This window comes from Bison bison, unplaced genomic scaffold, assembly GCF_000754665.1.
Source record: "Bison bison bison isolate TAMUID 2011002044 unplaced genomic scaffold, Bison_UMD1.0 scf7180017854783, whole genome shotgun sequence".
NCBI classification, from domain to species: domain Eukaryota; kingdom Metazoa; phylum Chordata; class Mammalia; order Artiodactyla; family Bovidae; genus Bison; species Bison bison.
Genome location: NW_011485356.1, coordinates 67,127 through 80,350, shown reverse-complemented (window position 1 = coordinate 80,350; position 13,224 = coordinate 67,127). Strand labels below are relative to the sequence as shown.

General features: G+C 46.9%; 1 protein-coding gene across 1 annotated transcript in view; it reads left to right on the top strand.

Moving 5' to 3' along the window:
- MUC21 (mucin 21, cell surface associated) overlaps positions 1-13,224 on the top strand; it is a 34,931-nt gene that overhangs the window by 4,510 nt on the left and 17,197 nt on the right. The window contains exons 2-4 of the mRNA XM_010857286.1: positions 3,262-3,404; positions 6,238-6,373; positions 6,568-6,928. Of these exons, the coding sequence (XP_010855588.1) occupies positions 3,262-3,404; positions 6,238-6,373; positions 6,568-6,928 (640 nt within the window). The remainder of the gene's footprint in view (positions 1-3,261; positions 3,405-6,237; positions 6,374-6,567; positions 6,929-13,224) is intronic.

Genomic DNA, 13,224 nt, shown 5'->3' with positions numbered 1-13,224 from the left:
CAACTGAACTGAACTGAGTGTGGTCTTTACCAGTAAAAGTCTGGGCCCGGGAACCCAGAATATGTGTTTCAGTTCTGGCTCAACCTCTTATCTGCTGAGTGTCTTTGGGGAGATTGCTTAACCTCTCTTAGCCTTGCTTCCTCATCTATAAAAAGGAAAGGATAATAAATTCTCAATCTCAAAAGGTTGCTGTGAAAAGTAAATGCGTTAATACATGTCCTCCTTCATAAGACCTGCCTGTCTCTCAGTAAGTGTTCCAAAAAGGTTGGCCATTGCTGTGGCCAAGTCACCATTGTGTGCAAGTCATCATTTCTCCAAGAGACTCGAGTTTCTTTGCTGTAAAACAGGGACATTGACAGTTTCTGAGATGCCTTGTGGGGAGCTGGGAGATCAATTACCTTAGAAAACAACCCAGAAAGAATGGCTATGAGGCAACTGGCAGAGTGCCTGGCCCCAAGAAGGGCCCCAGTAAACGATAGCCATGGGTTTCCCTTGTGCCTCAGTGGTAAAGAACCCTCCTGCCAATGTAGGAACCACAGGAGACATGGGTTCGATCCCTGGGTCAGGAAGATCCCCTGGAAGAGGGCATGGTAACTCACTCTAGTATTCTTGCCTGGAGAATCCCAAGGATAGAGGAACCTGGCCAGCTACAGTCCATGGGGTCACAAAGAGTTGGACACGATTGGGTGACTGAGCACACACATATACACGCATGATCAGTATTGTTGCCAAGAAAGTCAGAGAATGACTCCAGCCAGTGAAGTGAGGGCCTGATTGTTCAGCCCTCCTCTCTCCCCACAACCTCAAATCCCATCAAGGGACTTGGGCTTCCTTCCCACTCTTGACCCCTTCTTGCCCACCCATATTTCTTTCAAGGACTGAGTTCCTCAACCATCAGCCCTCCTAAGCAGTCAGCAGGCAGGTGTGTGGATTGTGGTTTCCTGTGATTGGGAGTGCATCCAGGTTCTGGTCGCCACCTTGAGCTAACAGAGCCTGGAAATGTCAGTTATGTAACGACGCTATGTCTCACTCCTCAGTGCTCTCCTGGCCCTTACTCTCCTGGTTAGATATCAGAGACATCTCTTCTGCCTCCACTGGTTGTTCTTCCATGGAGTTAAGGCCCATATCTGTTCACTGATGGGGTTCACACCCTGTCCTTAAACATATTCGGTCCCTGCCAATCCAGCGGCCTCACTCACACCTCCTAGGACCCCCAGGTAAATCTCTTTCTCTTTCAAAAGGGCCACCTTCATCTGTCTCAGAGGGCTTCAGGTGTGTGAGAAGGGGGAGCCAGTGGGGAACCATAAGGGTTGAGTCCTCTCTTCTGCTTCCTGGGATCCAGATCAACCTTCATCATCAAAATGAAAGTTTCCCAACCTGCTCCTCTACCCACCCTCTGTCCCTCTTTTTATATTCTCGTGAGTCACCAGTGTCTACTTACTGTGGGAGGTTTTGCTAGAGGTCTTCCTTAGTCTCTCACACACTTACATCTTGAATGGAGCTGGACTATTATGGAAAGATGGAGATTAGGACATGTATTCCCTTTCCGCTCAGCTCTGCCATGGAAAGACAACTCTATTCCATAAGTATATAATCTCTAGTGCAACACTTGCAAAGCAAAATACCAGTCAATAATTCCTCTCAAAATCTTACAATGTGATAAACTGGACAGGGGTAGAGGTTGTAAGCTCAGTCGCTCAGTTGTGTCCAACTCTACTCAACTCCTGGACTGTAGCCCACCAGGCTTCTCTGTCCATGGAATTTTCCAGGCAAGAATACTGGAGTGGGTTGCCATTTCCCCCTCCAGGGGATCTTCCCGACCCAGGGATTGAACTCGTGTCTCTTGCATCTCCTGCATTGGCAGGGGGGTTCTTTACCACTGTGCCATGTGGGAAACCCGGGCAGAGGTTAACAGTCACACAAACAACTGGCATGTCACGTTGAAGGTAGCAGGAAAGAGTAACTAACAAAGAATTTTTTGAGCACTGAGATGAAGTTGGAGCTTATTTGCTGAGAAAGATGAGGAAAAAGGCCATAAAGCTAGGAAGATCAAAATTGAGGAGTGAGGAGCAGAGGTGGAGAGGAGAGAGGCGGCATTCCTGCTGAAATGCCACACCAGAGGTCCAGAGAGTGGAGGTGAGAACGGGAATGAGATAGCAGGGTATTCCAAAGAGACTGGCTGGGGAGACACAGCTGGGATAACAAAGGGAGCCCTACAGATGACATAAGAAGGGAAACAGGGAAGAGCATGGAGGAAGTTTCTTATTTGCCTCTCTCCCTTCACAGGTGCTGCCACACTTCAAGAACGCCGGAAAACTGGCGAATCCTCAGTCTTTCTGGCTCCAGTCCTTGGTTCCACTACCCTGTCTAACCACACTGCTTTTCATTCAGAATACAGCTCTTCAGACGCCCTGATATCTACAGAAACCCATAAGCCAAAGCACCAATGCACTACCACGCACCGCTCCAAGCTGGCTCACCAAAGCTCCACAACCCAAGTTGCTCCTCCTGCTTCTGAACAGACCTCCAGCAAACAAAGAATAGGGCCAAATATCAAGAACAAACATGCTTCTGAACCTAATGACACCACTAATACAGATAGGGAAACACATACAACTCCAGTACCCAACAGAAAGAATACCACTTGTCTTAAGAGCACAACAAGCAGATCAACAGTGACAAGCAAACCAGCCAAAGTTGTAACACCAAGTAGCACCTCAAACAAGACTACTGAAAAGACAACACAAAACCTAGGAACAGGGAGTGACCACAAGCAATCAACCACAGGGGGCCATGAGTGGACCACAGGAACCCCAGTAAAGTCCACAGAACATGAAGCAAAGACCACAGGGGACAATGAGAGGGCCACTGGAGCCTCAGAAAAGTCCACAGGACACGAAGGAAAGACCACATCAAACCATGAGAGGCCCACTGAAACCTACAGAGGAAATATCACACTGGGCCATGAGAACACCACAGGAACCCCAGAAACGCCCACAGAACATGAAGGAAAGACCACATGGACCCATTATAAGACCACAGGAGGTTCAGCAAAATCTACTAGACATCAAGAAAAGACCACGTCGGTCACTGAGATCATAAAAACGTCAATAAAACTCACAGCAAAAAACACAGCAGCCACAGAGAACATAAGACCTACAGTGAAAGTCACAGGAAATGCATCTATCAGCACTAGATCTCCTTGTACCAGTAACAAGGCTCCCCGGTGTGTACGCACTGGTTCCTCTACACCCGTGTCAGACGCCCCCGACAACAATGACTCACAAGGAGTTGTCCATAAGGGAGAAACGGAAGGGAGTGATTCCTTCCCCGCATGGGCCATAGTGGTCGTGATCCTGTTGAGTGTGATTCTCCTTCTGGTGTTCATCAGCCTGATTGTCCTGGTAAGGGAGAGTAATGGCCAGGGAGGGTGAATCCATGGAACAGGGAGTTGAGATGATATATGGATCAGAACTGGAGGGAATGATAAGTCAAGGAAAAGCGGCATAGTGTGGGAAAAGATAATAGAGGGAATGTGGTGGTGGAAACTATGGAGAAAAAAAATAGATGCATGGGACATGAAAAATGGAATTGGGAAGCAAGCAGTGACTGAGAAAAAAAAGCTGTGAAGCAGGGAAAATGTAGGGGTTGGAGACAGAGTCTGGGGGTAAGAATAGGCGACATTCGGATAAAGAAAATAGGACAGAAGAGGAAACTGGAAATGAAGTCTGGAACTCTATACTGAATGTGGGACTGGAATAAGGATTAGGATTTGAATGGAATCTTGGGAAAGGAGCAAGTCAAAGGTCCAAGGTCAGGGAGAACAGAATTGAGGACCTGAGATATGGGTGTTGATAAAGGCAAATGGCATGGCAGATGGTACTCACTCCTCTTTTCTCCTCCCAATCACAGGCCTCCTACTTGGCTGGAACACGCTGTGCACTGACCCAGAACACTGAGAATAATGACTCAGAGAATGTCGGGGGCTCCAATTCCTACCCAGTTTACTTGATGGAGCAACAGACTCTTGGCCCATCCCAGACACCTGGCCCATGATGATCATTCAGAAGTCGCTCACCCCTAGATTTTCCATGACCTATCCCTTTCCTGGATGAGACCCATAACAGGGACCCACAATTGTGAGTCCCACAAGTGAGACCCACAGTTCCTATTTCCTGGACTCCAAGAAGGGCAAAGTACTGAGAGTTAACACGCTAACATTTCAACTGCTGTGCTCTTATTTAAACCAGCCAAGGCGTGAGATGATAAGCAAAAAGGATATGAGTTTGGGATGGATGTATGGGGTGGAGATCAATATAGGACTCCGAGTCCTTGGAGGGGGCAGCACAGTTGGGGAGTCCTGGGAGGGGGCAGCACAGTGGGGGAGCCTTAGAAAGCAATGCTCCAGACCTGACCGAGTCAGGATTATAGGCAGGGGGAGTCAAAAGACAGAGCCTGTGGGTTTCAGGACCAACCTATATTATTTCCACCTCTCACTTAGAGTTTCTGTGTGGACAGCTTTGTCTCTCAGTTCCTAGGGCCCTTGATTTTTTTTTTTTTAATAAAAAAAATATTTAAAAGAAATGAGAAGAAAAGAGGATTTCTTTCTCCACCCTCTACATTCAAAGAAAAATTCCAGGAAAGATCATCCCACAGAATGATATCTCCCACCTAGATGGCTTGGCCCTCTTCCTTCTGAATCCCTTAGTTTTTCTAAATGTCTACAGTGGGCATCCTGTTGCTGGGTTGTGAGTGGGCATGCAGGGAGGGATTTTTGTTTGGCCTGCAGTCTCTTCCATGGATCTCCACCTCAGGCCTTCCTTGACAGTGTTCCCCACTCATCATTTATTTTTCTTGTGTCTTCCCCTAAAGCCCCAAAGTCTTGGCTTTTTCCTGTAGACGTCACCCATCTTCTCTACTGCCCCTATCCTCTCTCCTCACACCTTCACCCCTGATTCTGATTTTTCTCCTTACAGACATTTCATCTGGGTTTTTCTCTCCAATTTATTAAAGTTCTTTCCTCTATTACTGATTGGGCAGAAGGAGAGTCAGCTGATGACAGATAGCTTCTTTCTATCCATTGTTCTTTCTATAATAAAGTGTAAAATAGTTATAAAATAAAGCATAATAATTACTGGACTATCAGTTGGGAGAAAGTCCTGACATGTTCCTGGCTTTAGCTGTGACCTTGCAGAGAACCTTGAGCAGGAGTGGCTAGAAGTCAGGGATTCTTTGGAGGGTGAGGAAGAGAAGGCCGAATCTCCATTGCTCCTAAAATGGCTTATTCCTGGATTTCGAGAAGAGCCAGCCTGAATTCATGCTTGGCTCATTTGAATGGTGACAAAATGAGGAGAAAATGGGTTAGTAAGCAAGTATTTCTAAGTACCTATTATACATTCTGTTGAGGACTACAAAAAAGTATAAGACATTGCTCTCATCTGAGACACCAAAACAGGAAAGTAGGAATTAATTCAATAAGAGTTATCACAAGGCAGTACTACACAAAATAAAACAAGACTCCAATTAATTAAGCCCAAATTTATGCACATCTGCCATGTCCAGTACTCGTTAAGACAGCAGCCCTGCTCTAAAATCATTCTGTGTCCAGACGTAGGTCCCGACAGAACATCTGCCGGTCATCCATGTAGCCTTGGGTCTCACCCTTGCTAGAAGAGGATAAGGCAAGAGTGAGAGAGAAAGGCAAGAGAAAGGCTCTCTAGGTTTGCCAAAGGCCTTCCAACCTTGACTCCGTCCAGAATCAAGCAGCAGGGTCGTGGGCAGCTTTTTGGCAACCCCCTTTGCAAGAGGCTGGAAGGCCATCATGGACACCACTCCTGGTCTGGATTTTCCTATCACTGGATCATCTGCCAGGACCCAGCTCTGGGCTGGGAGGGCCCTCAGGCCTGAGGAGCTCTCTGCATCTCCCGCTGCAGATCCCTAACGTGGGTTCTGAAAAGCAGGCAAGCCAGGTGCAGAGGGGGCCCCAACATATGTGCCTGGAGAGAGCCTGGAGGCAGAGAGGGACGCCTGGTTTCCAGAGAAGGCTGGGATGCTGTAGGAAGAAAGGAGGAGGCAGCCGGGTTTCCAGACTCTTGACAGATGGTGACTGATCATGTGACAGCTGCCAGGACAGGAGGTCACTCGCCCTGGGAGGAAAGCAGATACCCCCTAACCCCAGACTCTTAAACACTGAATTTTCCCAGCCCGGACCCTAATCAAAGAACTTAAACAAAACAGAGCAAAACAGCCAACCCGACCAATGCCTGCCCCTCACGGCACCAAAATGGAGCACTCGGGGTCAAAGGGCCCGTGTTTGGGGGAGTGGGGATGGTTCTTCATCTCCCCAAATCAAACGGGGACTATGGGCCCCAGGGTGCGGCCTTGAAGGTCTCCCTTCTCACTTGTCTCTCCCAGGATAATGATCACTTGGAAATCGAAGGACAAATCCGTTAACAAGCTCTGGAGCTGGGCTCGGGTTAGGAAAAATTACTTAAGGAGTGAGTGGCAAGCCAGGGAATCGGCTCCCCGCTCACAGGCTTATCGCTGCCCCCGCTCCCGGGGCCCCAGTTCCGGGGGAGAGGAGAGCACTGCCCTGGCCGAGGGCGCCCAAGACCCCAAGGGCTGGAGGGGGCTCCGGGTGCGAGAGCAGCCGGGGCGCCGGGTTCCCCAGGCGGGGACGCGGCCCTCCGTCCCTGGAGGCCACACTTGACCTGCGGCTGCGGAACTCGCTCCCTAACAGCTCAGCGTCAGCCCGAATCCGCCTCACCATATGGCGGAGGGCGACACCAGAGGGCGACAGTCCCCGGCTGCGGACTCACCACCCTCGCTTCCCCCAGCGGAACGCCCGGCCTGGCGGGCTCCGGCGGATGCCCTCCAACCGCCCTGAAGCCCCTCTGACGAGGAAAAAGGCGGTAGGGGGCTGTTTCAGGCGAGTCCCCTCTCCTGGCCTCAGCCACAGTCGCTGAGAGCCCCACAACCTCCACGTAACGTCTGTGCCCACGACACGCCCTATTTGGTTTTTGGCTGTGCGGGAAAGCTATGGGATCTTAGTTCCCTGACCAGGGATCGAACCCCAGCCTTTTGTGCTGAAAGCGCTAGAGTCTTAACCACTGGACCACCGGGAAAGTTCCGGCACCCTCTATTCTGATCTCTGAATCCACCCAGGCCTCCTCCAAAGTCTCTAAGACTACCGGGCCTCAGCAACAACATCCGTGTCCACCGCAGCCTCCACCATCAGGACCACAACATCTGAGAGCACCATGGCCTCCGCCCCCAATCCTGAGAGGAGGACAGCTGCTTACACAGCCTCTGATACCGCAGCTGCTAAGTCGCTTCAGTCGTGTCCGACTCTGTGTGACCCCAGAGACGGCCTCCCACCAGGCTCCCCCGTCCCTGGCATTCTCCAGGCAAGAACACTGGAGTGGGTTGCCATTTCCTTCTCCAATGCATGAAAGTGAAAAGTGAAAGCGAAGTCGCTCAGTTGTGTCTGACTCCTAGCGACCCCATGGACTGCAGCCTACCAGGTTCCTCTGTCCATGGGATTTTCCAGGCAAGAGTACTGGAGTGGGGTGATACCGCAGCAGTCTCCACTAAAACCTCTGCCCCCGCCACAGCTACCACAGTGCCCACTGAGACCACCACAGCTTCCATGGTGGCATCTGTGCCCATCACAGTCTCCACCAATGAAACCACCACAGGCTTTGAGACCACCCACCATGGCTTCTACCATAGCCTCAGGAACCCCTGTGGAGTCTGTGCCCACCCAGGCCTCTGAAACTACTGTGGCCATCTCAAAATACTGAGTATTGGTATTAGTCCAGGGGATGTGAAGGATACTTCACAAGTCAAATCTTGCTTGTTATTTGTCTTTCCAAATAAAGTGCTGGAACACAGCCATGCCTATTTGTTTACATTTATAGCTGCTTTCCAGCTACTTTGCATAATTGTGACAGAGACTGTGACCAAATGGCTTAAAAATCTACCATCTAGCTCTTTACAGGAAGAGTTTGCCAACCTTGCTCTAGTCCAAGACCAAAACTAGTTTTTTTTTCATACTCCGGCACTTGCTGTTAAAAAAACCCATCTCTGCACTTGCCATCAACACTCATAATGGAACTGATTCTACCCACTTTGTTCCGACACCTTCTGCTATTCCAGTGACTGAGACTGTTCTATCAGCATAGCCACTTCCCATCTAAACACAACATTGCTGTGGACACCACCATCTCTAATGCCTCTTCTATATCAGGTCCTCCCCCCTTGTCTGAGTCCCCTCTCCTCCTGCCCCGGCCCCTGGGGTCACCATCTTCTTCATGTGGATCAGGTTCTTCCACATCTATTTGGAGCACACTCAGCTCGACTTTGTTGATCACCATGAATGTGTTCAATTTATATCACCTCTGCTCCAAGTCATGACCATTGCCTCATCCATGGGTAAATCTTATTCTGTCATCTCTTCCTCCAGCACTATCCTTATACCCAGTGACTAGATCACAAGAGTATCAGACCCTGTTCCTGCACACCCTCTTCTCTGTGGGTGGCCACTTCCATAATTGAATAGATCTCCCACTTCTCCATCAGCCATGGTCACATTTCCTCAATCTTCTGCCTCCACCATCCGCAGTACCATCCATGCATGTATTCTACCTCCTCTTCTGAAAGACACTCGTCTCCATTCTGGGGACTGTGGCCTCGGGAGAATCACTTTCTACTGTCTCTCTTCCCACCGCAACACCTCCCCTCAAACCAGCACCACAGTTGTGTTAGAGTCAACCCGTCTGCTCTAAGAACACCTGCCTCTCCATTAATTTTCTCCACTACAAGTCCATCATGTTGGGTAATCTATTTCCCAGGCACTAGGATCCCTGCAACAAAACCCAGATACCCCCATTTCTGTCACCCCCGCTCCTGGAGTAAACTCCACATCTCCTGCTACCAGCAATACCATCCCTGGGATAGCCCTGATGCCCCATATACCTCTGGCCTGGGCACATCCATTATTGGAGCATCATCCACCACCACAGTGCCAGGTACTAGGACCACCAGGACAGGATGTCCCCACGAGCCAACCAGCAGTCCTGGAATCAGCACCATCTCCCATGAAACAAGCCCTGTCAGCATGGGCACAAACATAAGTTAGTGTGAACCACACACCAACCCATGTGCTTCAACCGAGTGGATATTTGCAGCCTGAGGCATCACCCTCATTTCTCTGGCTGCAGCTGTGGCTGAGTTGGACTAACGCAGGACTGAGTTTTGTCTGGTGAATTACTGTGCACGGAGATGGGGGGACCCACCTAGAAGATGGATCATGAATGGGAACAGAATAATAGAAATGGGACCAGTAAGACATTCAGAACGAGAAAGCAATGTGTGGCAACTCACGCATGCTAGCCTCATCAACACGAGATCAGCGGGAGCAAACTTGTCTCACTAAGTCAGATTTATTGGCTTGTTGTACCAAAAGAGACTGTACACTAGAGGGACTAAGGAGCTTCTTATCAACTAAGGAAGAGGCATTGTAATGTTGAGGAAAGCGTGGAGTTTGGGTGCAAGTTAAATGAAGCAGTTTTAATAAGCTTAGAACAAAGCAGGACTGTGTGTACAAGGATCCACAGCGACGGGAGACTGTGAAGTAGACCTGGTTTCCTTGGAAACTGCATAATTACAAGAGACCTGGAATGTTATTCAGAAAGTCTCATCTCCCCCAGGGTAGGAATTCCAGGCTGCTTCTCTATGGCAGAGTGACTTAGATTCTCCAGATAAGAATGGGCTATTTCCTTCTTACTGATTCAAATGGCAAATTTTCAATAGTCTATGATTTCACAGAACTAAATTTTTCATTGACAAAATCATTGAAAGTGAGTAAGTCACTCAAAGAAGGGGGCTGTTTTGATGCTTCTCAGCTGCAGTGTGTCCTTGGGAAAAATACTTTCAGTGATTTTTGCATCTGGTTTGATCTACATTGTTATCCCAGCCTGGTGAACTATAAGATAGACTGTTACCTTCTCCGTCAGAGTTTTACTTTCTCACATGACATAATACAAAGGCCACAAGAGGGAGCAAAACAGAAAATATAAATGATAGATTATACAGCAAGAAGTAGAAAAAAAGAAAACAAAGATGAAGTGGCGGCCCAAGAGAAAGGTAAATGCATGGGTCTATGTGGTGTGAACAGAGGCGAGGATAAAGGAAAGCATATCTTTTTTAAAAAAAATAGCTGGAACTAAAACTGAGTGTTAATTTTAATTCTGGAATTCCTAAAAAACAAAGCAAAAAGACAACTACACTGTAATGTATTCCTTCTGCCAAACTAAAGACACAAGAGATTTCCTGAGAAGCAAACTGCATTTCCAGAAAAAAGGCACTCTCAAAGAAATCAAGAAATTTATCACATGAATCCTGTAATGAGACAGCAGACTCATAATAGAGTCCGTCTTCCACTATGATTTTGTAAAAGATCCAAAGCACATATAAAAAGGGGCATTTCTTAAATTGATCTTATCTAAAATCCATCCCACTCAAGTTCTCCATTTCTCATTTCAGGAGCAGTATTTAAAATATTTACCAGCAGAATGGCACAAGCCTTGGTTTTGGTGCAGAGCCTGAGAAGAATCCTACTGTGTCGGGTTATTTCTTTCGTCTGACTGTGGCAAGTCCTGGGGTCCTGAGGGAAGGTCTTTGATTGGAGGGACTTTGCTCAGGGGGCTGTGTACAGTGGTTATTTATCAACTGGTAGAGAAGAATTTTAATATTTTAACAACTGATGTGACCTGACCTTTATGCATAGATCTGGGTGTAAGTCTAGAATGGAGTATGAAGCACTGTAAATTCAAAACATCTTCCCTACGTCCTGAATTCCAGTAATTTTAAGGTGATGTCTGGCTGTGATTTTCATTTTTGTACTCCCAGGTAGATCCTCAAGTGTGGCTGCCATTCATGTTGAACATGCCCATCTAAGAGTATGACTGTAAAGCTTTAAATAAAATAACATTTGGCAGTTAAAAAAAAAAAAAAGCTGGAACTATGCACTAAAAAAAGGATCTTTAGAAGGGATGAACATTTGGCCCCCAACAGATTTTTCACTATCATAGGTATCCCTACATGCTAATTCCCAGGATGAGAGTAAGGGGCTCTTTTCCCCTGTTTTTATTATTTTACCTAAGTGAAAAGAAATTCACTTTTGTAGGTGCCTCTTGTGTGTGTGTATGTTAGTCACTCAGTCATGTCTGACTCTTTGTGACCCCCAAGGACTGTAGCCCACCAGGCTCCTCTGTCCAGGGGATTTCCCAGACAAGAATGCTGGAGTGGGTTGCCATGCCCTCCTCCAGGGGATCTTCCTGACACAGGCTCCGAACGTGGGTCTCCTGCACTGCAAGGCAGATTCTTTACCATCTGAGCCACCAGGGGTACCTCTTAGCACACATCAAATAAGTTGGACACACTAAGGGAGGATAACAAGAAAATACCCTTAGCGAGGACAGAGCCCCAGAAACACCCGTTCTTGTATAGAGGAGGCTTCTGAGCTTTGAGAGCTGACCTATTTGGAGGCCTAAAGCCCCCTGCAGTTCTCTGGGGGTGGGAGAGGAGTGACAGCCACATGCCAGTGGCAGAAGGCGTTTCTGCATTCTATTCTCCATCCTAGTTTTAACCCTCTAATATATCTTTCTTGTTTAATTTTTTTTTAATGTATTTATACTGTCTGGGGACTTCCCTGGTGGTCCAGTGATTAAGAATCTACCTTCCAATGCAGGAGATGTGGGTTCAATCCCTGGTCGAGGAACTAAGATCCCACATGCCACAGGGCAACTATTATAAGCCCATGAGCCACAACTATAGAGAAGCCCGTACACCTCAACGAATACCCAGTGCAGACGAAAAATTTAAATATATATATATATATATATACTTTCCTTTTTTGGCAGTATGTATTCCTGAAGTAGACTTCAATGCATGTAGGATAAGCCAGAGTAAATACACAATAAATAAATGAAAAATCCACACACCAGCCACAAATGGCTGGCATAATTTATAATCAACATACTTGCATTTCTTATTTCAGATTCTCTGATCCCTCCCAGTGGGGAGAACAAAATGTGACTTACCAGCCATGAACAATCCTCTAATTGTTTCAGGTAAAGATGTAATAATAATAACTAGTACTTTATTAACTGTGTACTAGGTGTGAGGTCCTGGTCTAAAGTACAAAAAAGCATTGTTTCTCCTTAATTCTGCTTACTCTTATTATTCCATTTTACAGGCTAGACACTGCAGTCAGAGACTGAAGGCGCTTGTTGAAGATCACAGGGCGAGGTGGTGACAGAACTGGGGCTCTAACTCAAGTCTGCTTCACAGGAGAGTCTGTGCTCTTAGCCTCAGTGTTTAAAGCTGGTTCTCCAACTTTTAGTTCTTAATGGGCCTTCCTTTATCTTGAAAAATAATTGAAGTGTAACTTACAAGAAGTGCACAGATCTCAAGTGTACATCTTGATTATTTTAAAAATGTGTACGTACCCGAATAACCACCAACCCATTCAAAATAGTGAACATTCCTAGCATCTGAGTAGTTTCTGTGTCTACTCCCTGTCAATACCTGCCTGACCAACTAAGTATTATTCTGACTTCTAATTTATGAACTCTCATAAGTTTCTTGTTTTTACTTGCCCTCATCAACATGTGACTTTCTTGGCTGATAAACACAATGAAAGCCTCCCTGTTTCTGGGAGACTCTTGGCTGTGGATTTGCCAAGGTAGAGAGCAATGATCGTAGCATTCATATAGAGAATATGTAAGTGCAGTAATCACTGTTACTGTTTTCTCAGAGATGCTGAAAAAAAATAAATAAGAGGAAGAGAGATACACACCAAGAATGGATGAAAAGAGAAAATTTGTGATTTTTGGCAATCCAAGTTTTTTTTTTTTTTTTCCCTTGTCTTTTTTTATTTTATTTTATTATTTTTTTTTCAATTTTAATTTAAAAAAATTATACATGTGTTCCCCATACTGAACCCTCCTCCCTCCTCCCTCCCCATACCATCCCTCTGGGTCGTCCCAGTGCACCAGCCCCAAGCATCCAGTATCGTGCATTGAACCTGGACTGGCATCTCGTTTCATACATGACATTTCACATGTTTCAATGCCATTCTCCCAAATCTTCCCACCCTCTCCCTCTCCCACAGAGTCCATAAGCCTGTTCTATACATCAGTGTCTCTTCTGCTGTCTCGT